Source organism: Sarcophilus harrisii, chromosome 3 (genome assembly GCF_902635505.1).
Source record: "Sarcophilus harrisii chromosome 3, mSarHar1.11, whole genome shotgun sequence".
In the NCBI taxonomy this organism is placed as follows: Eukaryota; Metazoa; Chordata; class Mammalia; order Dasyuromorphia; family Dasyuridae; genus Sarcophilus; species Sarcophilus harrisii.
In genome coordinates this window covers 233,019,929-233,046,714 of record NC_045428.1, presented here as the reverse complement: position 1 = coordinate 233,046,714, position 26,786 = coordinate 233,019,929, and the positions used below count along the sequence as shown (strand labels likewise).

Genomic DNA, 26,786 nt, shown 5'->3' with positions numbered 1-26,786 from the left:
CCATAGATCACTGAACCACTGAGGAGAATCAAATCTTTCATAGTTGATCATTACATAATCTTATTGTTACTGTGTACAATGTATTCCTGATTCTTTTCATTTTGCTCAGCAGCAGTTAATGTAAATCTTTCCAGGTCTTTCTAAAATCAGCTTGTTCATCATTTTTTTTTTTATAGAACAATAATATTCTATTATTTCCATATACCATACTATATTCAGCCGTTTCTCAATTGATGGGCATTTATTCATTTTCCAATTCTTTGCTACCACAAGAAGAGCTGCATTTTTGCACATGTGGGTCCTCTTCTCCCCTTTATAATTTCTTTGGTATAGAGGTCATTTCTACTTTTATTTTTCCTTAGTTTCTCTGTTATTTCTCTTCTTTTCTTTTTTATTCTTTTGTTATTTCTGCTTGCTCAAACCCAGCATCTCTCTTTTGATCTCAGTGTGATACATGCTTTTTATTCTTGGGACACCATTGTAATCCATATCTCACAGCCATAAAGCAACACTGAGATGGGTGGGATGGGGTGGGGATGTTGATCTTAATGAATGTTTTTTTATTTTTATGGAAAGCTTAGATTACTCCTCTGGAAATTAGCATGATATAATATCAAATCTATAAATGAATTGACCTAACATATTTACAGCTGATGAGCAATGAATACCTCTTAAATTGTCATTTTTTTAGATTTAAAGATCATCTTATAATTGTATTTATATATTTTGAATATTATATGGCTTAGCAGTTTGCCAATTATTATAATTTTATTATTTTAAATAAGATTTCTCTTTCTATTCTTTCCTCTTTTGTTTTAATTAAATAGGCCTTTTCCTGGGTTTATTTATATTTTGTTGTTTTAATTAAGCTATTAAGTATCTAATCAGTTGCTTTGCTGATTTTCTGGGGTTTTCTAAGTTTCCTTTGTACCCTGGTGTCAGCAAACAGAAATATTATTTGTCTTTCTTTGCCAATGTTTATGGTCTTGCTAGATTTACTAGAACTGTGTCAAATAAAGGTAGAAAGTGGAGTTACTTCTTACTTTTTGGGGAAAGCTGTTAGTGTTTTCCCAGTGTAAATAATGCTAATTTTAGTTTTAAATATATCTTTAAATGGATTTTTAGTGTTTTTTGTATGAATTATTTCTATAAATCCAGCTTTCTTGAATCTACTGATGTACAATAAACCTTTACTTATCAAACATGTTATTTTAATTCTCTTTCTTTTTACATAAGTATTTTTATAATAAAGAAAATTGTTGGGTTCTGTTTTCTTATTCATTATGCAGCTCTCTTTCAAAAAACAAATTTTTAAAGATGACATTGTTCTGCCTCAGTTTCACTGAATTGTTCTGCCTCAGTTTCCCTAGTGGCAACCCCCACTTGCTGGCCATTAGGACTGAGATAATTAGGGCTGTGGAGCCCTTACCACTCTGGCATTCCTAAGAGTCATAAAAATCCAGATTATCTCAAATGGTTGGGCATCTCCTGGGCTCAGACTTCCTGTCTCCAAGCTTCTTCCCTCCCAACTTATCAGAATTTATGATCCTTCCTTTCTTATCCCCAACCCATCAGAATTGAACTTATGGTCCTTCCTGGAGTTTCTGATCCCCTGTAGGCTCTGCTCCCCTGCCCCCCAGCCTTTGTTTCCCTGATTGCTGGAGTCCTATAAGAGTCTCTGGAATCCTTTACTGAATACTTTGAGACAACAATCCAATTCAGCTGGCTGCAGTTCAACATGCATCCTGTTTGGCCGCCAGTCCAAACTCTCCACTATTAAAATATTAAAAACACTCTAATCTCTGTCTTGCCTCAGTTTCTCTGGCATTACAACATAAAGGTAGTCAATATTTGGACTTGTTTTGGGAAGGAAGTCATACTCTCTTAGTAGACACTCTGTCAGCATATATCTGTTAGTAGAGATATGAATTATTCCAAATATTCTGAAAAGAAACTTGTAATGATGTTTTTAAAAAAGTGACTAAATTGTCCATACAATTTCTTCTAGGCAATCAGAATGAATAAAAGTTCTCAAATGCCCAGTATTCTTGCTAATATCAAAAAATTACAAATAAAGGAGTTGTTCATCAAGAAATGGCCAAATAACAATAGAATATTACTACATTATATGGAATAACTAACAAAAAAGACATTTGTGGACTAATGTAGAGTAAAATAATCTAAAAAAGAAAAAAATATATACATGATCAAAAATTGAAGCAAAATCCATGGTACTAAAAATAACTATACAGGACCTTACTTAAGTTAATACAAATGAATCTTATTCTTCTTTTCAAGTAATATACTGTTGAATTATTGGTTTTACAATGGTCAGAATTGCATATATTGTCAAGATCAATATAAATGGTGCTTAATTTTGCCAAACTGTGCTTCTCCTGGGTAGATATTTCAAAACTTACTGAATGTAGCTCCTTAAAATGAATGCAGGCTAAACAGACTGGGCCTTGAGGCCTATTCCTCAGGGAACTATGATATTATGGAATATAATTATAGGTGTGATTGCAAAATCAATTGTGATATAAAACAATATCTTTTTAGGACTTCCATTATTACATTCCTTTGCATAGATGGTCTTAATTTAGAATTTATCTATGGTAAATTCAAGTGTATTGGAAAAGTAATTTCTTAATGTAAAAATAATTTAAATTAAATACCGAAAGAAGAATGGCTTTTTGTTTTGCTTTATTTTATTTACATTTTAATTTATTTTGAACTTATGTAAAAAACAAACGTTTCCAACACATAGAAGGGGAGTGTATTATTCAAGCAATCATAGAACTCCATTGATACATAGAACTTGCTTTACTTTTGAACTATATAATAAATTTAAAATGTAATCACAAAGCAATCTTTCAGTTCTGAAGGACCTGGTATCTACATTAATCCTTCTTTTTTCCTCCAGAAAAACATTATGTGGTGTTTCAACTAAATATCTAACTTAGGCAAATATATTTTCTCTCACTGCTATAAAATATAATTACAAATGGAAGACTACTTTCAAATCTTATCTGTGGCAATATATACAAAATTATTTTAAAAAAATCTAATAAGTGGTTAAAACAAAACTGATTGTCTTTCCTTCAAATCTTTCTATACAATTTTCTATTTCTGCCTTAGCAACATTTTTCTAACCTCCCAGGTTTACAATTTGGTGTTATCCTCAATTTGTATCTCTCTTTCAATCTCCCCTATCTAATCAATTGCCAAATCTTGCTCTTTCTTCCTCAGACAACATCTTATGAATCTGAGCCATTTTTACTACTCATACATTTACCATATTAGTTCAGTTTTTCATCACTTCTCACCTAGATTATTACTACAACCTCCTAATTGCTCTTTCTACATTATCATTCTCAACTTTAGTACACCCTACACACTGCTACCAACTTAATTTTCCTTAAGTCATACCAGGTTACTCATCTACTCAACAAACATTATTCTTTGCTGTTCTTTATTGGCTCTAGAATCAACTAAAAACTTCCATTTAGCTTTGAAAGCTTTTTGCAATTTGGCCTCAGCTATCTTTCTAATCTCTTTGGATACTGGCTCCTTCTCTCTATAATCCAGCCAAATTATCCCTTCTATTCTTCATACTTGACACTTCATTTCCAGTCTTCATGCCTTCATGACTGCCCTACATATTTTAAATGTACTTCTATGTCTCTACCTTATAGAGTACTTCTCTACCTTCAAGATGCAACTCAAGTACTATCTTCTTCAAGAGGTCTTTTACAATCTCCGCAACTTTGCATACCTTTTTTTTTTATTCTTTGAATACTTGAATATGTTCTTATTGTCTCCCTTTTTAGAAGATAAGGTCCTTGGGAGTGGAAATTGTTTCATTTCTTGTGTTTATATCCCTATAATCTAGTATTTTTTTTTTTATTGTGAACCAGGCACAAAGTTCTTGGTACATCATAGGTGTATTCTTCATTTATTGAGGTAATGATAGTGGGGTTGAAGAACTATAACTGATTCAGTTTTAAATAATTTTTGGATCCATTGTAATTTCACATTTTGATATTAAATGACAGTGAAAATACCTTAGAATAAGAGAACCATTGAATTCTCTTACCTCTTAATCTCTTCAATCTCTGTTCTCTCCTCCTTCTCCTTACAATCAACAGTAGCACAAACAACAGCAAAACTCCAACCAAAATGCAGGAAATAGTCACTAGCATCTTTAATCCTTCATTGGTTGCCAGCCCTTCCTCATTTTGGACAACTGATTTAATAAGTGGAGGAATTGTGCCTGAAAATAAGTTCATAAAGTTAGATTACTATGAAGAGAAAATGACATAGTCTTTAGAGATAGTAGGGTATTAGAAAAAATCAAAACACTGGTACCTGGATTGTCTTATAAAATTACTTAATTGGCATATGATGAATTAATTTACTAAATTTACTCATCTTTCCTACATATAATACTATTTGTTTTAGCTCACCCTTTTGTACACCAAATAGGAGTCTCTAAAACAGACCAATGGCATTTGTGTTAAATGGATTTCAGTTAGTAATCAATGCACTGCTGGGTATAAGAAATGTTCTTCTTGAAGCTAAGGGTGCATTTGTAAATGATAAAGAATTGGTTTTGGAATTCAATATTTTCTAGACTGTTCCCAACTCTATAATTGGTAGACTATTCCAAAACCAGCAAAGCCAAAAAAAAAAAAAAAGGGAACAATAAATTGAGCAGGAAGACAATTTGAAGGGGGATTTTAACATAAATATAAATTTCTGCCTATGAGGAACCCCACCCCCACCCCCACCAAAACACTTGAAACTAGTTTTCATGATTTGAGGAGTCAATCAATTTCAGCAAAAGTAGAAAACTATTTTCACTTTTCTTAATGCTTTATTTTTATGGGTCATCTATAATACTGGATAAATTTATAGCATTATTTCCCTAAGAAGAAAATCTGAATTATAACTAATAATATGAAACAGGTATAATATGTGTGTGTGTTTGTGTGTTTATGTGTATGTGTGTGTGTGTGTGTGTGTGTGTGTGTGTGAGTTCACTGTTATAGAGAACCATCCTCTTAATAAATTCCCTTTACTAAGGCAGGTCAGCATCTTTTCTATAATTTAAAGTCTTAGAGAATTGCCTAAAACATTAAGATTTTACGTGATTTGCAAAAGGTCCCACGCTCTCTGTCTCTGTTTCTTTGTCTTTATGGCTCTGTCTCTCTGAATCTGTCTCTATCTCTGTCTCTTTCTCTGTCTCTGTCTTTCTGCCTCTGTCTCTGTCTCTCTGTGTGATATATATATATATATATATATATGTATTTCTAAAAGAAGATTGTTTGGTATCTCCAAGTATAGATAAACACATTTAAGTGCTATAACCTTTTTTGGTGGTCATAGAAGACATAGTGACAGCAGAGCATAATGAATAAAATCGAACAAATTAGGAATAAAAATGTGAAAGATTTCTCTGAAATTTATTTTTGAAGAGTTAATATTTAAGTAATACTATTTAATAATTCTGAAAATTCTGTATTTTTTTCATGACAAAGTACATTCAGGGAGGCAGCTAGGTAGTACCATAGACAGAGTACTAGGCTTAGAATAAGAAGATCTGAGTTCAAATACAGTCTCAAACATTTACTAACTGTGTGACCCTGGGCAAGTCATTTAACCTTATTTGTCTCAGTTTCCTCATCTGTAAAATGAACTGAAGAAGGAAATTGCAAACTATTCTAGTATCTTTGCCAAGGAAACCCTTAATGGAGTCATGAAAAGTCAGACATAACTGAAATGACTGAAGTAAAGCAACAAAAATCAATGAACTACAAAAGAAAAATAAACTTTGTCTGTTTTTTTGCCTTTAAAATATTCTGATGGGAAAGAAAAAAACCTAAATGCAGAGCTAGCAGTAAGAGAATAGAATGAAAATTCAGTGAAAAGCATGCACAATAATCCTTATTAGAGAAGAAACATCAATGTCAGAGTATTTACAGAATATTCTAGGAATATGCACCATGGCTTACAACAAAAGGATACAGATGTAAATAATTCATGGGAAATCAAAAATTCTGTATTAGGACTATGTTGTTAAAGAGACTCAAACCTTTAAAATGGTTGGTTTCAAACATATGTGGAATGTATTCATGGGACATTGAACTGAATTTTCAAAATAATCACATTTAGAAAAAAGAAAGAAGTAAGGTTATTAGATTTTATATTTGAAGACAATTATTATGATTATAATAGTTTTGAAGGTCTTTTGTTATTACTTTTAATTACCTTCTCATCTTTTTTGATGGTATTTAGATAGAAATAGTTGAAAATATTGCTATACTCCCTTTTTTTTCATATTTAAAATGCTTACTATTCCTCCAAAAATAAAATAATTGATTTTGTAACTGGATAAAATTATTGAGATTTAAGCTATTACTTTGTTGACTTACTAAAAGAATCCTGAGTACAACTCAAATAGAAGGCAGAACCAAAGGGATAATATTCATCTAATCTTGATTGAATATGATTTTCGCCATCCTTCACTAGGTTCTTATATTTTGAATGGTTTTTGTTCTCTATAACTTAGATAATTTTAATATTTGTGATGGTGACATAATAAAAAATATTTATATACATACAGTTAGATAGAGTATTTGTTATTGTGACATTATAGTATTGGGATCAAAATATCAATAAAAGGAAGAAAGTATTTTTTTTTATCTAGTCAGTTTATCTAGTCATTTTTTCTAGTCAGTTATGTTATGGAAGATTTTGACCATTTAAACTTTTCATAAAATAAAAAAAGATACAAAATTCAGCCAATCAGTTGGAAAAAAAATTATAAATGACATTGACTCAATTAATAATTATTCTGCTAACTGCTACAATGCAGAACATTGAAGCTAATAGGCTGGTATTCCTAACACTATTGTTATGTTACTAGATCTAATAATAGGCCACTATTAATGACACAACAATAGAACTATTATATGCTTACTTTGTTATATCAACTAGTTCAACCACTGTATTTTATATTATTAAAAAAATCTTAAAATAATCATGTACATCTTGACAACATTCATTTCATTAATTCAGAAGTCACCAAAATCTCTATTATAATAAAAATAAATAAAAAGAAAACAATTTATGTTTTAATATGATCACCAATCTCCTACTGATCCCAAACTAAACAGTTGTTTTGTTCTCTTTTTAAACTGCCATTGAAATGAATCTTTTCTTTCTTTCTTTTTTTTAAAACTAGAATCCTACTTCTGTCTTGTATATAACACGTATATGTCTTTTTTATATACACATTAATTTAATAGAAAGTTTTCTTTCTTTTTTTTTTTTTTAAAGAAAGCTATTGCTTACACGTCAGAGGGAAAGAATTGGGAGAAGGGCAGAAATAAACTAGTTATCATTAGTTATTGTTTACGTAAAATCCCTTAATAAGAATCTTTCAGGAGCAGCTAGATAATACAGTGGATAGAGCACTGGCACTAGAGTCAGGAGGACCCGAGTGCAAATCCAACCTCAGGCATTTAACACTTAATAGTTGTGTAACCCTGGGAAAGTCACTTAATTCCAATTGCCTTACACAAAAAAGAAATTTTCAGTATCAATGTTATCACTTAAAGGAGATTTGGCTTAGCTCTTAATCTTTTAGCTGTATACCATGATAGTAGGTTCTTTCCCCTAAATTTATAGAGTCAAAGTGAGCTCAAGAAGCAATGAGCAAAGAGCTTGAAGAGTGACATTAAAGCCCAATAGTAATTATGACTTTTGTTCCAGATGAGGAGAATTAAAGAATTCTTAAACTGAAATATAAAGGAACAGATATAAAATTAGGATGCTTACTGCCATCATAGTTAAGTGTAGCAAATTTGGCCTGTTTCTCTGCACAACCAGCACTGTTGCACACCCTCATTTGCAGCTCATACCAGGTAGCCTCTTGTAGATCATACAAAATGTATGACTTCGAAAGTGATGTTCGTTGAGCTGTTGTCCAGACTGTTGTCCCAAATGGCCTATACTCCAGAATAAAAGAAGTGATTGGACAGCCACCATCATTCCAACCAATGAGATTCAACCTCACTCGAGTGGTGTTAATGCTGGCAAACAGTTCTTGCTCCTTTGAAAATTGTGGCTCTAGAAAATAGTATATATTTTAATATTAGTATTTCAAATAAAGGTAAGAAAACAAAAAATAAAATGAAGTCCTGTATTTTCCCTTAAATTTTCTCTCTTTGAAAAAACAGTTTAACTTAATTGTTACACAATTTGAATAAAACGAGTGTGGAAACTATCGTTTTCGACTTCAGCAAAACTATATCACTTCAATCATTAGAGGCCAATTTTTTTAAAAATTCAGTTTAATGTCACTTAATGTAATTGTAAAAGGAGCAAAATCATTACTTACGAGTTTCAAATGACTTGACCCAATAAATAGACCTGATCCAAACTTCCAATCTTAATTTGCATTGAGATAAATCTTAATGTGTAATGTAGTACATATACCTAATTTGGTATGATATGAAAGGACCTCTTCACAAAAAGCTCTTCCTCATACATTTAACAATACTTAAACTCCATTAATTAATGAATTTAAAAATTCAATTATTTTCTTATTGATAAAATGATGTGAAATGACTAGATAATTTCTAAGGACCTTTCTAACACTATTCATTCTATTATTCTACTTGGAAGAATTATAATTTACCTATTTACCTTCTTTCTGATAAGTACTTGAAATATATATATGTTATATATATATATAATACACACACACACACACACACACACACACACACAAAACTAACTTGTCTGGGAAGGGGGAGGGAAACCAGGGAATTAAAAGGGAAGTGGAGACACTAACTAATATGTGCTTCACAATTTTTTAAACATATAATTGATCACAAGGTCTATGTCTTTCCAAGTATTTCTTATTTCTACATGCTAATGACATGGCTAAAAAAGTAATTGAAATATCTTTTAAGAATATTTCCTCTCTTTCACTACACTGATGCACTATTGAATATAACCATACACATTTACTCACAATTGCATATATATTATACATAAAAGACAAAATCTGATTCTTTGCTAAGAAGTAAGACTAACAGGTTACTCTTACTATCCATAAAATAGCAAATGAAGGTAAAAAAGTGAGTAAACAAACCTTTTCCTAGTGTTTTTGCTTCTATGATTTCACTTATGCGTCCTGGCCCAACTCCATTTTGAGCAGTAAGTGTGAACTTATACCAGGTGCCACATTTCAAACTTTCTAATCGATAAGAACGTTCACTAGGACTAATTGGAAAACTACCCCACTGCTCACTGTTATCTTCTGAGTACTGCAATATATATCCTTAAAGAAGAAAAAAAAAGTTAGCACCATTTGGCAACAGGTATGGAACCTATTAAATACATATTTTCAAATTAAGACATCATTTAAAAGAATTTTTATTTTCTTGCTATTGTGAAATTGAAAGTTGATTTTTAATTCTATTTAGTTAAAACTTAATGCTTCTTATGCTTTCAAGTTTACTTAAGTAACTTCTGGTCACTTGGATCTCAATTCTACTCTTATGATTTGTAGCTCCACAGTTTTTTGACATATACTTCCACACATGTAAATTTTACTTCTCATCCACATTTGGGATAAACATGTTTAACTTAAAAATCAAGTTGATTTATTTTAAACTGTTGTGGCAATTACTATTACTTCAGAAATATACACAAAGTGAAAGTAAAATCTAGAGCTGTTTTAATGACAACATAGATACCAAAAGACCCTAAATTTGGCCTGAAAAAGAGACTCAATTATCACAAAGTTAGTATTGTTTATGTGAGTGCTTCAGCAAAGAACCTGGTGAGTGAGTTTGCCCAATACTTCCTGCTAACACCTTTAAAGTGCTTAGGGTAAAGGAGAACTTTGCCAACAAGTGTTTTTGTGTTATCTATTTGTCTCTCAATATCAGTTAGCATTCTTTTGACTAACTTGTGTTCAACTTCAGTTTGTCTACTCATCTTTTTCTCTTAACCACAGAAAAGTGTATAAATCAATAAAAAAAAAAATATGAGTTTTCTAATCTTCATGAGCTTAGAACCTGAGCCATTGGACATATTCAGTTTTAAGTTTTTTTTTTTTTTGAGACATCCCCTAATATTGTCTGTGTTTAACTATAGAATGGTGAGCTGCTTATCTCAGAGAATATCTTCTGATTTGTGTATCAAAGGATCACAGTTCTGAAACTGGAATTCTTCATTCCCTAGATCCCTGTCCACCTCTGAGGAATGTGGCTTTCTGACAAACATCTGCCCAAATTCTTTCCTTTTCTCGTTCCTTTGTTTGAAAAGTATATATATGTCCCTCTTAGACTTTGAACACATCAAAACAGTGACATTGTTCCAGCTTAAAAATTGCTTCTTTTCAGGTGATCTAATCTGTGTAAACCTTAATGTAATCTGTGCAAACCATAATCAGACTCTGGTTCATTCAGGTTCTTCTTCCTTACCCTTTTTATTTCTCTGTTCCTTCCTTCCTCTGACATAATTTAGGAATTAGTTTTGCATGACTATTCAGATTTGTAAGAGGTAATGTTTTTTTATTTTCTTGATGGGTAGAAGAAAATAAATTTTGGAACTGAAAACACAAAATAAAATATAATATTTTTGTCATGTTGCTGATACTATATCAAACATCATTTGTATAGTGTTTGTAAATTATGAGAACAGAAAGAAATATGCTTCCACATTTCATCCCTTTTGCTTTTTAAAAAAGAATTGTCTAAGAAACTCTGAAACTTGTCACAGAGGATACAAATGGTCTTTTCTGAATCTTTGGATTCAGGAAAAATGAGATAGAAATTGCTAAGATAAATATAGTTTTTGAAAAGAAAAATATCATTAGAAAACTAGGAGTATCGGCCAAATGGAAAAATAAAAGATTTAGGCTTTATAACTCCAGGGATTAATGAAATTATATTTTTTCTCTTTTGATTTCATTAATGATTCACTCATAATCTGTGCTGTACATTTCTTATGTTCTAGAACTGACTCTTGTTATTAATCACAAGTTAACAGTAAATATTTGAGAGGCAGTATTCTGTAGTGGATAGGAAGCTGAATTTGGATTTGGGGATATTTGATATATAATAGCTGTGTGATTAGAGGAAAGTTATCTAAACTCTTAGTGCTCCAGGAAACTTTCAGATACTACAAGGAATCAATGAAGTACCTATTTGCATTTATCCAGAGAATTTCCACTTTGAAAGTTTCCCATTTTAAGGAAAACACAAGTCCAGAATTATCCTCTTCCCAAATCACTCCAATTATATGCACAGTACTATTTCTGTTAAGATTATTCCAAGCTAGGGATCCAATTACATAGATGTAGAATTTCTTATACAAATAACTTGTTGTCTGATGGTTACTTGGAATAAATTAACACAGACTAACCAGAGAGTGAATTTGTTTCTCTCAAGTGATTGTCTTTTGTATGTGATATGTAAGAGGTACCCAGAATTAAGTGAGTTGTTAAAAAGCTAAAGTTAATGACAAGTTAATAGTTTTTATCCTCTTACCTCTAATAGAACTGCCACCATTATCTCCTGGTATCCAGGAAAGGGTGATTGAAGAAGATGTAGTTTTAGATACAGTTAGTCGAGGTTGATCTGGTGGAACTAGAAGGAAAACATTTTGAAAAGATAGATATTTGGTGTTCATCACAAATCTTTTCTTATAAAAACACAATTCATTTCTGCCAATATTTCTAATCTGTATCAGTCAATCAAATAGCATTTATTATGAAAATACAAGGCATGAAACAATCCCTACTCTTCAAGATCTTCCATCATTGGAAAGAAAAAGTACAAAATTTCTCAAATAAAATAAATCAACTAGATTTGTATTAAATTTTATTATTCATTGCTTTAACCTACTTGTATATGATAAGATACTGAATTAATAAGATACTGAATTATCTTTTAAAATAACTATAAATATAAAATATCTACTTTCATTTCTCACACTGATATAATTATTATATTAAATAAGTAAATACCATATATAGATCTCCCATGGGTTGATAGAAGAGAAATATATATCCCAAAAAGGAAGCAGAGAGGGAAAGAGGAGTTTTGCTAAAATTCAGTTTTCTCATAAATACTACAAATATCTTGTGTCTTCCAAGTCATCTTATGTCTAAGTAAAAAGATTTATCAACATTTAGAAGCATATGAAACTGAAAGAACCTTGGAGTATGATGAATCAAGATTTTTTTCCTCATTAGAGAATATAACTTCTTGAAATTTAGTATTATTTTGGAAGGACTCACAGGCATTGTGATAAAGAAAAGGTTTGAGAAATTCTAGGTCAGTTCATCAGAGTCCTTTAAAGAGTCTCACATTAAATTCTTTTCATCTCATGTTCTAAGAGACATATCCTATAATGATCTTTAGTTAATATTTTAAGAGTTATTAACAAAAGGCTTTAATTTTCAATATTGTTTGTGAATGTCATAAACTTATTAAAGCCAAAAGTGAAACATTCATCACATTTGCAGGGAGTTTGAATGACATAGTTCTATAATGCTTAAGTAATTTCAGTAATAATACAGCCGTGAGGAGGAAAGGAGAACTTAAAAAAATTTTTTTTCTTAAAGTAATTTTGTAAATTTTCCCTTTTTTCCTATTCACATGAATTTCATGATCTTTGGTTCTTTAATAATTCCAGGTTTTAAAGAAACAGCTATTGTTTTCTAATTTATAAAGAAGGGCAAAAGAAGCTGACCGCAACCTAATAATAGCAACAGCTATTATTAATACTTGTACTGATGACTTAGTAAGAATCTTTCCAGGCTAGTCACTGTATTACACAATTGGTTAATTTTGTCTTATTTGAAACAGAATGTTACTTGTAGAGAGCCAGAACTCTGGAGAAGTATACTTGAAATAAGGTGTTAGTTAACTCAGTGGATTTGATGAGATAATGGTACATATACTTAATACTTAGCAGGGTGATGTAATGGTTCTCTAATTCACACATACTTAGTATGCTGTAATGCTGTAATGATGTAATTACAATAAGGTATATAAGGCTAAGAAGGACTAGAAGACTGCCTTCATCACTTCTCCACTAAGACCAAGGTCTCATGCTCATACCGACATCCTCCAGAAAGCTAGCCAGAACATTACATTTTGGCGCCCAAATGTGGATGTAAGGACCACAGCTTGACTGACTTGATCATAAGTTCAGTGGAGAAATCCCTGTGACCAAGAAATAGGGTGAGTAAATTAGTCACTTTTGTTTTTCAGCTTAAATGGGGCAAATACTAAGAAAAGAGCTTTCCCTATGGCAAGGAAAGTGGGCAGCAAGCATAGCTAGGTTAATAAAGAAGCAAGTTTTGTTGGTAACTTGGAAGCAGATCATTGGACTCTTAGATACATTAGAATACATGCCTTCTTGGTTCTCAAAGGAAGAAAAATTAGAGCCAGATAAGTGGAAACCAGTGGAAGAGCAACTAATTGAATATTACAGTGATAATGATCCTAAAACAATTCCTGAGGAAACATTCTATATATACAAAATAATATAATTGGCTATAAGAAATTACATAAGTTCTAAAATAAGGAAAAAGGAGAAAAAGGAGGGGGATGGTACTGACAAAGCAGCTGAAAAACATGAAGAATTTGACAAGAAAGGAGTTAAGTACAGTGCTAATGAAATTAACGAGTGTGGTGCTTCTCAGTCAGCACCACCCATGCAGCAGTTTTGTCTACTCCCATGATATGATTACAAAAGGCATTAATTAAAGGTAAAAATGAAGGACAGGATATATATGATGTAAAAATATGATGATATTGAAAAGTTTGACTCTTCAAGTCAAGAAAAAAGAAAATATACTCTGTTTAATTTGGAAATTATCAAAGATCTGAAAAAGGCTTCCACTCTTTATAGGTCTACATCATCTTATGTTAAGATGTTATTAGAGAATTTGGCTTTTGAAGTTTTAATCCCCAATGATTGGAAATCTAGAGCAAGGACATATTTAGAACCCAGACAAAACTTGTTGTGGCTTTCTGAGTATAATGAACTCTGTAGAATACAAGCCCAATGAAATAGGCAACCTGGAGTTAAAATACCAGTCACCTTTGATCAACTAGCAGCTTTAGGTCTTTATGCAGACACTTTAGCACAGATTAATTACCCTATAGTAGCATATGAGCAAATTGCTGCTGCTGCTGCTATCAAAGCATGGGGCACCCTCCCAGGAAGACAAGATAGAGGGGAAGCCTTCACGAAAATAGCTCAAGGTCCAAATGAACCCTTTTCTGATTTCAATGAACATCTGCAGACAGCTATCATACAAACTATTGGTGAATATGTAGCAACAGAAATTATGATAATTTGCTAAGGAACATGCTAATGAGGTTTGTGGAAGAATTATACTAGGATGCTCCTTTAGATAAGATCATAAGATACTGTGCTACCCTGGGCACAAATGGCTATGATGCAGACTTCTCAAGATCTGAACATGGGAAGATAGGGTCCCTTTTGCCAAGGGACTTCCAGAGAGACTCATCATTGCTTCCAGTGTGGTAAAGTAGGACATTTGAAAGCTCAATGTTTCCAGAGAAGACAGAGTGGGAGAACAAGACCCAAAACCCTATGTCCAAAATTCAACAGAGGCTTCCATTGAGAATAAGAATGTAGAATGACTCAGGGAAACAGGAAGCAGGGCCCAGCTCCAGGGCTCCAGGTAAAAAACACCTCTGGCATGATGGCCGTTGATGTTACACTCAGAGAATCTTTAGAAATTCAGTACTCTGACATGATCAATCAGCCAAGAAGCAATCTGATGGGAGAAAGGGATTACAATTGGGAAGAATAGAGTTGTATGCAGCTGGGACTACTGAGATATCACCTGGAGAGGTGAAATCTGTCCCTATCTGGTCTATGAATCCTTTGCCTACAGTCACGATAGGCTTGGCCATTTCACCTCCTGAGAGTGCTTACAAAACAGTGTTCATCACACTGATGTGGGAAACTGGGGAATGTGTACTTAATATCTCAGTCACAAATATAGATAGACAAAGTGTGACTTATCAACCAGGAGAAGTATTAGCATCAGGTTTACTGATACACACTCTTGATAGGCAATCTAGGGATATTTACCCGGATTTTTGACTCCTAACGACAGAATCCAGAAATATTCTAAACTGCACCTGTTACAGCTGACCGACCTATGCTCACTATCTATGTAAATGGTATATCATTGGAAGGGTTGGTAGACACGGGTGTGGATTGTACAGTCATTAGAGGTAACAGTTGGCCCAGTCATTGACCAAAGATTAAGGCAGACACCTGTATGTCTGGCATAGGAGGGTCAATAGCAGGTGAAGTTAGTGCCACTCCTTTGAGATGGATATTTGAAGGTGAAATAGGACTTTTTATTCCTTTTGTAGTTGAAAAAATCCCCATCAATATTGAGTACTAGGGCTTTTTAGGCAAGTCTGCTATTGAAGGCCTGCCTGCATTCTCACCTATTTCCAACCAATGGAAAACTGATACACCAGTGAGAGTGGGACAGTGGCCTTTAACAAGTGAAAAAAATCAGGCCTTATTAGATATAGTACAGGAGCAACTTGACCAAGGACACTTACAATCTTCTCTAAGTCCTTGGAATTCCCCTTTATTTGTTGTAAAAAAAGAAATCTGGAAAATGGAGGATGTTGCCTGACTTGAAAAGTAAATGAAGAGATGGAAACTATGGGACAGCCTGGACTTCATCTTCTACTCAGTTGCTTAGAGAATGGCCTCTTTGGGTTATAGATGTTAAGGATTGTTTCTATTCTATCCCTCTGAATAAGGAGGATATGAAAAGATTTGCCTTTTCAGTATCAAGAGTTAATTTAGCTGAACCTTATAAAAGATATGAATGGACAGTTTTGCCACAGGGAATGAAAAATAGCCCTACTATGTGTCAAATGTATGCTGCTGCTGTTCTTACTCCAGTAAGAAAAGCATTTCCAAAAGTAATGTTATTATATTACATGGATGATATCTTGAGTTGGGCACGTGATGAGCAATTGTTAGAAGCATATCTACAAAAGACCATCGAAACACCAAGGAACTACAAATTGCATATAGCTCTAGAAAAAAATTCAAAGACACACTCCTTTTCAATATTTAGGATGTGAAGTATATTCTAAGGTGCTTACAGTACAAAAGCTTTCTTTAAGAACAAAGAAGTTAAATACCTTAAATGACTTTCAGAAATTGATAGGAGATGTCCAAAGGATACATCCAGTGTTAGGCTTAACTACCTATTAATTACAACCATTATATGACATTTTAAGGGGAGACAATGCTTTAAACTCACCATACCAGCTTACAAAAGAAATTCAAGAGGCTTTGAGAGAAGTTGAACTGTTTTTATCCAATGTGGTTGAAAGAGTTACTCAAAAAAAAAAGGGATTTTGAGTAAACTCTTGGAAATATCAGTTTTTGCTACAAAAGAGGTATCCACAGCAACCCTTCATCAAGGACACAGTATGATAAAGTGGGTGAACCTCCCAGTACAACCAGAACAAAGCCTTACTCCTTATCTAGTGCTTGTGGCTAGAATTTTATTAAAGGCCATTAAGTGAGAGGTACAATTATCTGGGTTAAGATCTGACAACATATACACCTTTTATACCAATGCACAAATTAATGTATGCTGTGAAACCATCCCAAAGTGGCAAATTTTACTGGCTACAACTCCAAATTTTACACATGGGTCTCCATTAAAGATAACCCAGCTATTACATAATTGGCGATGGATTTCTGAAGAAAAGTTTTCTAAGGTTCCTCTTAAAGGACCAACTATCTTTACAGATGCATCAAAACATAACACTTGTGCTGTGTACTTTGATGACTTAAGAGAGAGCAGTCAGAACTCCTTTTCAATCCACTCAGCAGAATGAATTGTATGCAATCATGTTAGCTCTTAATTATTATCCAGGAGACATAAATGTAATATCTGATTCAGCTTATTCATTAGGTGTGGTACAAAGAATTGCCACAGTCCAAATAAAATATGTAGCCTCTAATATATATCAGCTCTTTAAGGAACTTCAAGAGCAAGTGAGAAAGCATCCAGGTAAGATTTATATCTTGCATGACCATTTTCAATGTAGACTTCCAGGTCCTATTTTTGATGGAAATTCAAAGGCAGATAGCCTTCTAACCACATTAGCCAATATTCCTTTATTTCAGGAAGCCCAAGAATCTCATTCTAAATATCATCAAGCTGCTCAAGTTTTACATTTTCAATTTGACTTAACAAAAGAGGAAGGTAGGAGCATAGTAAAAGCCTGTACAACTTGCTTTCCTTTCCACGCTCCTACACTCCCTCCAGGGAAAAACACTTGTGGTTTGAGATCCAATGAAATTTGGAAAATGGATGTGACCCATTATAAATCTTTTGGTCATTTGTCTTTTATCCATGTTATAGTAGACACCTTTTCAGGATTTACTTTTGCAATACTTGCAGCAAAATCAACTGCCCATATAGTTACTGAATTCCTCATACAAGCTTTTGCAATCATGGGTGTGTCATAAGTAATAAAAACAGATAATGGACCTGCATATACTTCTAAACATTTTGCACACTCTTGTGCACAGTATCAGATTTTACACATCACTGGCATATTTTTTAATCCTCAAGGACAGACAATAGTAGGGAGGAGAAATAGGGACATCAAGATGCTCCTCCAAAAAGAAAAGAAAGTAGAGAGCCATAGGTAACCCTAGATAATTTTTAAAATTAGCTCTTCATACCATTAATTTTTTGATTTTTGATAAAGATGGACTGGGTTCAGCAGACAAGTTTTATAATCCACCAGAAGGGCAGTGTCCACTGAGAACAGTTCTACCATCTATAGATAATCGCCAGATGATGTGGAGAGATCCAGAAAGTAGTGAATGGAAGGAACCACATAGGTTAACTGCTTGGAGGAGAGGGTTTGCTTGGTTTGCTTGTATCTCTACAGATGGAGAAGGAATCAGATGGGTCCCAACGAGCTGTATTCTCCTTGTTCATTGGAGAGAGATGGAGAAAACCCAAGAAACATCAGGTGGTTCCAACGCAGATTATGCCCACTACTGAAAGAGCATGGCATTTATGGCAAATTGACTCACGAACATCAAAAATTGTTGATGAGACTGCTGCAGGACTTCAAAACCAGCAGGAATCATTGAACTCCCTAAGATATGATGAGACTGTTGTAGGACTTCAAAATCTGTAGGAATCATTGGATTCCCTGACACATGAAGTAATGGACTAATTTTGGACTATCTCTAGGATTTATGGACATGTATAATTCCTCATGTTGATTCATGTTGTTTGTTACATCACTATTAGCCTGTGTTATATTACTGTGTGCTTGTGTAATACCTCCCAAGCTGATGGATTTATGTATACCTGTTTCAAGTAAGACTCTTCAGTGGAGAGGAAACCTTCTAACAATATCTGGTTTGGTGTTCTCACCTCCCTGAGAAGTCAGGGAGGACCTGATCACCTGTGTTCTAAAACAAAAGAAGGAGAGAACTCTGGAGAAGTATATTGAAACAAGGTATTAACTCAGTGGAATTGATGAGATAATGGTTCTCTTGTATAGATATACTTAGTATTTAGCATGGTGATATAATGGTTCTCTAGTTCACACATAGTCAGTATTTTGTAATGATGTAATTACAATAAGATATATAAGGGCTAAGAAGGACTGGAAGATAGGTATTCCATCTTTGACCAGCCTCATGGTGCCTGTCCTGCCTTCATCAGTTCTCCACAAAGAACAAGGATACAGGCTGATCCTGAGGTCCTCCAGAAAGCTATCCCAAACATTAGCGTTACTCTCATCAGAGACAGAGGAAAAATGCAGAGAACATCAAAAGCTTTATATTTACTCATTAATCTTTTTTAAAAATTGATTGACTTGTTCTAGGTTTTGTTCTAAAGAAAGTTTTGCTTCACTTAAAAATTAATTTATTATTATATTTGATGGCACAATGTTTGCTGGTTAATTCCTAATAATGGTGGACTAATTGTTACAAAAGTTTATAGGCATCTCAAATGTGAAACACCTTTAATATGCTTAAAAATGTCAACCAATACTTTTTGGTTATAATGAACATACAAGATATTATGCAGTGATATTTCTTTTTTTTAAATTTTATTATAGTAACTTTATTGACAGAATTCATGCCAGGGTAATTTTTTTTTACAACATTATCCCTTGCACTCACTTCTGTTCCGATTTTTCCCTCCCACCCTCCACTCTCTCCCCTAGATGGCAAGCAGTCCTATATATGTTGAATATGTCCTAGTATATCCTAGATACAATGTATGTGTGCAGATCCAAACAGTTTTCTTGTTGCACAGGGAGAATTGGATTCAGAAGGTAGAAATAACCCGGGAAGAAAAACAAAAATTATGCAGTGATATTTTATTACAGCAACATAATGTTATAAACTGACAATAAGTTCAAACTTATGTATTAACTTAAAAGTTGGAAATCTTCAATATTAGACTAAGGATTTCTAATACAACCAAAAATTGTTTTTAATTTGGGAGACCTCAAATATGTCTCCCTTTTATTGTATCACAGGGCAGTAAATTATTGCTGATACAGTCAAGTTATTATGGAAGATGATAATTACAGAGTACTGAGAATCTTATTTTGATTCAAGTACATAATTCTTTTTTAAATTTTATTTTCCCCAGTTACATATAGAAACATTTTTTCTGTACATTCATTTTTTCCCATATTTTCTCATGAATCATATTGGAGAGAAAAATCAGAACAAAAGGGAAAAACCACAAGAGAAAGAAAATCAGAAGAAAAAGAAAAAATTCAATATGGCATGGCAAACATCCATTCTTCATAGTTTTCTCTCTGGATGTGGTGGCATTTTCAAACCAAAGTTTATTGGGATTGCCTTGGATCACTGAACTGCTGAGAAGAACTAAGTCTGTCACAGTTGATCATCATACAATGTTGCTGTTACTGTGTACATTGTATTCCTAGTTATGTTTGTTTTGTTGAATTATAAGTTCACATAAATCTTTCCAGGTCTTTATAAAACCAACTTGTTCACCCTTTTTCCCCCCTGAGGCAATAGGGGTTAAATGACTTGCCCAGGATCACACAGCCAGGAAGTGTTAAATGTCTGAGGCCAGATTTCAACTCAGGTACTCCTGATGTCAGAGCTGGAGCTCTAGCTACTACACCAACTAGTTGCCCCCATTATTTTTAATAGAACAACAATTACTTTCATATACTATAACTTATTCAGCCATTCCCCAGTTGATGGGCATCTACTTATTTTCTAATCTTTGTCACTACAAAAAGAGCTGTTATGTGCGTCCTTTTCCCTCTATCTTTGGGATATAGTAGTGGTAGTGCTAGATCAAGGATATGCTCAGCTTTATAACCTTTTAGGCACACAACTGAAAATTTCCCCTGAATTCTGAAACTCAAAAAGCTTATTTTATGCTTTGAGTATAATCAAATCACTTCAAATAAGTATGTACTTCTATCTTCAACTCTTCAAGAAAAATCAGACAGTACACAGATATGTTGCAATAGTTTATGTGCACATTCAGAATTTATTTATTGAAAAGAATAAAATTAGAAAAAAAATCTTTCTCTACTATCATGCTAAAAACCTAATTTCTTGCTAGGATTATACTATTGTTGTTGTTTTTAATCAGTTTGGAGTAGTAGTCCATTTGTTTGTATGTTCAGTAATGTCCCTTTTTGTCTTTATTTTTAACTAGGTAGATAAGTTTTTTTTAAACAACAAAAATTATCTCCCAAATGAACAATTTCTTACCTTGTACTTGCAAATTTAAAATAATTTCATCTGATCCCCAATTGTTATTGGCAACACAGCTATAATATCCAGAATCCTCTGCTTTCACAGTGCGGATGACAAAACTGCCATTGCTGAAGATGCTTCTTCGCCCATCAACCATTACTAGACTGGGTATCCCGTTACTACCTCACAGGAAAAAAATGTGAACAAATTTAACAAATTAAAATCAAAATTAGTCAAAACCGAGGAAGAAAATACAAAAATTCCTTTAGAAACTAAATTGAAATTTGGATACAATACAATCTCATATTTTTGATTATTCTTTTTGGCCTGGAAGTACAACTTCCTTGATGTGGAAACTTCCTATTCCCAATGCAGAAAAATAACTCATGTTACTTATGAAGTATAGTGTTGTCTGCAGCAACGAGAGGTTAAGTAACATAATCATGATTTCATAGCTAATATGTATAAAAGACAAGATTTGAACCTAGATTTTCCTGACTCCATGCTGTTCCTTTCATATTCTATGTGACCTCCCAAAATGTGATAATGTAATTAATGAGAATTAAATGAATATTTCAGGATATCAAGAGAGATAATTTTAATTTTATTTAGTTCCCTACTCTTGTATATATGGAGATACTTGATGCTCAATGGAACTCACATTATTTTATCATTCAGCACAAATTCTTATTTCTTCAAAGAGAAATTCTTTGGATTAAAGTGTCATTTGAGCCAAAAATGGTCCAGGGGTAATTCAATGAATTTTGTAATTTATTAACTTCAGTTTGCTTTGTTTGTCCTTTGTGGAAGTCTCTTTAAATTACAATTCTTTTCAAATATTGAGGAATTTATGATTTGTATTCAGTCAAAAGAAATGCATCGTAGACACACCTATGGATTACTTACTGGTTTAAAGAATGACCACTTAGTAAAATATATACTTTAACCCTGAGAGTTTTGTTATTTATATTGAATTTTAATTATAAGTCGATTAATGTTAACTAGATTTTTTTGCACTCTTAACATTTTCTGCTTTTTTAAAGCACAATTTGTTTGAAAATCTGCAAATATATCTGTATTATGAAATGTAGTTGTGAAATATAAATGGTCTAGGTATGTATGGTTTTGTCATGTGTAGAGGGTCACAATCAGTGGAGAAACTCCGGTTAAGGTATAAGACCCTTCAGCCCAGAGGGAACCTGCTAACAATGTCTGGTTCTGCTCTCCATCTTCCCTAAGGGCTCTCTGCCTTCCTGAGAAGTCAGGGGGCAGTGACAACCTGTGATGAGATTGAAGCAAAGTGATACCAGGTGGAAGAGTGATACCAGGTGGCAAATTACATACAATAGCAAGTTGTTTGTGGTCCCACGTGCACAGTGTTGTTTTTGTTACATTATATAAAGGGGAATGTACTTGAAATAAACAAACTCTATTTTTCCACCATCCTAAGGAGTCCTGCCTCATCACTTCTCCACTAGGAAGGTATACTTAATCACCCTGGTGTAGGGGCTCTATAAAGCAATGGTATGTTTTGTCACCCACAACTTGGGGGCTCTAGAAAGCAGGACATAACAGTTATGTAACTGAGTCAAAGGGTATAACAATTTAGAAACTTTTTGGGTATCTAAGACTAGTACTCTTAAATACCAAAATAGATTTCCAGAATGTCTAGACCAACTCATAGCTCTGAAGCAGTACATTAGTATGCCTGTTTCCCCAAAGATCTTTCAACAACTGTTTTTAATTTTTTTTTATCATTGTAGATTATCCCGAGTATGTCCAGTAGACTTTCAGAGTTTTTAAATTTTTGATTTCTTTAATTATTAGTGATTGAGAACATACTTTTTCATATGGCTGTTAGTAGCTTGGATTTATTCCTTTGAGAACTACCTCTTTATGTACTTTATTTATTGGGAAGTCACTCTTACATATATATGATTCAGTTTGTTATGTGTTGGGTAGGAGATTTGTGTCAAAGGAATTTGCTAAATGATTCCCTTCTCCCCCATAATTTTTTTTGGCTTTTAATTTTAACTTTATTGAATTTGTTTGTACCTAAACTTTTCAATATAGAGGTTTTTTTTTTTTTTGCATATAGTTTGAGATGGACTATGTCTAATTGCTACCAGACTTCATTCCAATTTGCTCAACAATTTTTGGTGAATAGTGAACCTTTCCTGGGTAGTTGGGGATCTTTGATTTTATTGAATACAATGCTCACATTTAATGGTTTGTTATACTTATTATCTCTTTGATTAATTGATTATCAGATGCTGCTAGATATTGCTTTTCTACTCCCTCACTGCCCATTTATTCCTTTGGCTACCATTATTTCTCCACATAAATTTTGATATTTTTAAACTACATGATATAACTCTTTTGTAGTTTTATTGGTATTTCATTGAATGAAACAATTTAGTTGGTATAGAAATTAATTATTAATTGAATAAATACAGGATTTCCCTTCCTTTGGCTTATTCATTTTAATTTTCTGAGATTGGTTTCTTTAAACTATTATTTCCAGTTAATCAATTTTACTTTTTTGGAAGGGAAATATTGATCTATTTAATTTAAATAGTTTATTTTGTTGGCATATAATTGGGTAATATAGTTTTTAATTTTTTTATTTATAATTCCTTTATTATGATTCTTTCTCGACCCTGAAAATTTGGTCTTGTTTTCTAGCATCTTTTATTTGACTAGCTTAGCTATTTTATTATTTATGTTTATTTATCAGACTTAGATATTTTATACCTATCTCTCTCTCTCTCTCTCTCTCTCTCTCTCTCTCTCTCTCTCTCTCTTTCTCTCTATCTCTCTATCTATCTATGGAAGGGAGAGAAAGAGACAGAGGTACTGTGTCAAGCACCAAGTATACAAGGACTTGTAATTCAATGCTACTGGGATAAATGGAGGAGGATCTTGAATTTATGCAAATAAATTCAATAGAAGATGTGTAAAACAGACATTCAAAGAAAAATGACCTAAGAAAACTTAAGAACAAAGAAATAACATTGAGCTGAGGGATAATCAGGTAAGACTTGATGAATTAGATGGTACCTGAGCTAGGCTTAAAGAAAGAGAAATATTCCAACAGGTAGAGATGAGAAAAGAGCATGTTGCAGAAGTAAATAAGTAAGTAATTAAAAATAGAATTGCATGGTAGGATGGAAATCACTTGAAGGAAGTATGTAGGAAATCTATATACTGGGCAAAAAATTTCCATTTTATACTATGGATAAGAGAGAGCTACTGAAGGCACTTAAGTAGGGAAGTGGTCATTAAGAAAAAAAAGATTTTGATAACTATAGAAAGAATTGATTGGTGAAAGAGATCAGAAGAATTATTAGAAGATTAATTCTCACAATAGTGATGTCTAATAAGATTTCCTAAAGAATAACAGCAATAGTTCTAAAACAAAGTAAGGGCAACAGACATATTCTTATGTACCTATGTAAATTATGTAGCTTATTATCAAATAATTTTCAGATTTATTCAGAAGTTAAATATTATGTTGCTGGTTACCTATCTTTCATCCATTTCACTGTAGGTGATGGATCCCCAACGGCCTTACAAGGGAGGACAATGTCTTTCATCCATGGGGTAGTTACAGTACCACTGAAAGTCAGAATTCTAGCTGGAGCTGAAGAAGAAAAAACAAAAAAAATGATTATAAGATACTCTTTACTATAGAATGACTCTTGGTTCTCCTAAATATAATGACATAAAATAAAAGACTAGGATAATATAGTTAATTAATAACATACTATTTCTTCATATTTTTTTCCCTAGTTCATTGTTTCTATTCTTATCCTAGCTGCACTAATTTTATTTGTGTAAAAGCCTTTCAATTTTATCTTTTGCTTTTGCCTCTCTTTTTTTTTTCTGGTTAAGAATCTATCCCTTACTCAAAACTGTGAAAGGTATAAAATCTGCCTTTATTGTAATTTATTATGATATGATCCTTAATATTCAGATCTTATATATATCTGGAATTTATTTTGGAATATGATGTAGGATATTTGCCTACATCTAATTTCTGTCAGATAGATTTCAAGTTTTGCCAACAGTTTTTATCAATAGAAATTTCTTTTCTAAGTAATGTTTTGGAGTTTATTAAGTCCTGTTCATTGTGATTTTTATTTTTTCTAGTCTATTTCAGTGATTTAAAAAATAACACCAATTAGTTTCAGTGATTATTGCTTCATAATATAGCTTGAAATCCATCCCTAAATTCCTTTCTAGGTTTGTAGGTGACACAGTACATAGAGGGCTGAACTTGATATTTATTTCTTCTGCTAGCTGACTCAGCATCTTTCCCATTTTTATGGGCTTGCATAACTTTTGTTGTTGTTGTTGTTGTTGTTGTTTTTGGGGGAAAAGCTTGCCTTGGGATTCCCTAACCTAGGGGCTACTTCAAGCAGAAGAAAATCTGATTCTTTCCTCTTTCCACATTTCTTCCCCATCATGTAACTAGACTAATTCAATGTTTCATGCTGCTTTTAACAGGATGATGCGGGAACGGACAGTAGTGGCAGAGACTCTTCAGCAAGAGTTAAATTTCTGAATTGTGAAAGCCTCTGGGTTGTTTTATGTCTTGCTAAGCATCTGCTTTCTTAATCTACTTCTTGTATCTATTTTCCATTTTATTGTTCATGTGACCTAGAAGTTTCTTTCTTAGGGAACAGTTTAGACTTCCTGAAGAAGTCACTAAATTATCTAATATACATAGAATTCTAGTTGATTTGGGTTCCCCACAGAATAAATAGGCTTCCTGGGTAACTCCTAAGTGTAATCATTTTATTTTCCTTTAATGGGAATTTGCAGCCTATGAAGTATTAACTACTATTTTGGTTTTCTAGAGAAAATAAGAAAGACCTTGGAGAATGAGCTAATAGTAGGGTATTCAGATATCTGCTGTTTTGTAATCTAAATACTGTTTTGTAACTGACTATTAAAAATTGTGAACATAACAAACTCCAAACCAGGTTTTCAAAAAAAGATAAAAAGGGAATTGTTTTTGTAGTTGTAAACCTCTATGAGATATACTTAAAAGGATAAAATGATAAATTCACCATTCTACTTTCTAAGTTGTCCTGTTTGTGCTTTCTTCTAGACTCCAGTCTCTTGTCTTTTGTGTAGTTTCTTTAAAATGTTTTAGAGATCATCTCTTTCTTTCCTTTTTCTTTTTGGCAATCTCTTGATGACCAAATAATGCCCTTCCCTTCCTATTGAAAAGAGGGAAAAATCCTTGTAACAAACAAGGAAAACAATTTTGTATGTGGACCATGTCCAAAAATGTGTGTTTAATTCCATACTTTGGAATAATTTCCTTCCTTCAGAATGATTGGTCATTTTAATGATCAGCATTCTTAAGTTAAATGCTTAGTTCTTAAATTTTTAAGTTTATTTTTTTACAAAGTTATTATTAATATGTAAATAGTAAATTTCATATTAATTCATATGTCTTCACAGGTTTCACTGAAACCATACATTCATCATTTCTTACTTTACAATAACATTCTTGCAACAAGCAGAAAGTTATTGAAGGCAATAGGGAGAGGAAGAGAATAGGAAATAGACAAATGGCAATTGGATGATGCATATGAAACAATGAAAGATTGTTTTATGGATAATAGAGATGTAAAAAATATTTGTAGCCAGATAAAAAGAAATCAGTAAGGAGGAAGAGATTAAAGATGAACAGGGAAGATGTGGATAACTACTAAAGAGTATAATCAAAATCTTTGCACATTGTGTGTCGATGAGGAAAACTAGTAATTATTTGAATGACTTAACAAGTCAGAGATTTTAATCAGTGGCTTGCTAACTAACTTAAATATATGATAATAAAAACTAGCATTTAATATAGCAATTCAGGGTTTACAGAGTGCTTTATATGTTATTATTATTATTATTTTTTGCTAAGGCAA

The 26,786-nt window shown here is 32.7% G+C and overlaps 1 protein-coding gene across 2 annotated transcripts in view; it reads right to left on the bottom strand.

Moving 5' to 3' along the window:
• DSCAM (DS cell adhesion molecule) overlaps positions 1-26,786 on the bottom strand; it is a 683,895-nt gene that overhangs the window by 36,449 nt on the left and 620,660 nt on the right. For both annotated transcript variants that reach the window (XM_031959192.1, XM_031959191.1), the window contains exons 22-27: positions 24,379-24,496; positions 20,869-21,032; positions 11,571-11,669; positions 9,164-9,352; positions 7,843-8,133; positions 4,097-4,273 (exon numbers count right to left, since the gene is read on the bottom strand). In XM_031959192.1, coding sequence (XP_031815052.1) covers positions 4,097-4,273; positions 7,843-8,133; positions 9,164-9,352; positions 11,571-11,669; positions 20,869-21,032; positions 24,379-24,496 — 1,038 coding nt within the window. The remainder of the gene's footprint in view (positions 1-4,096; positions 4,274-7,842; positions 8,134-9,163; positions 9,353-11,570; positions 11,670-20,868; positions 21,033-24,378; positions 24,497-26,786) is intronic.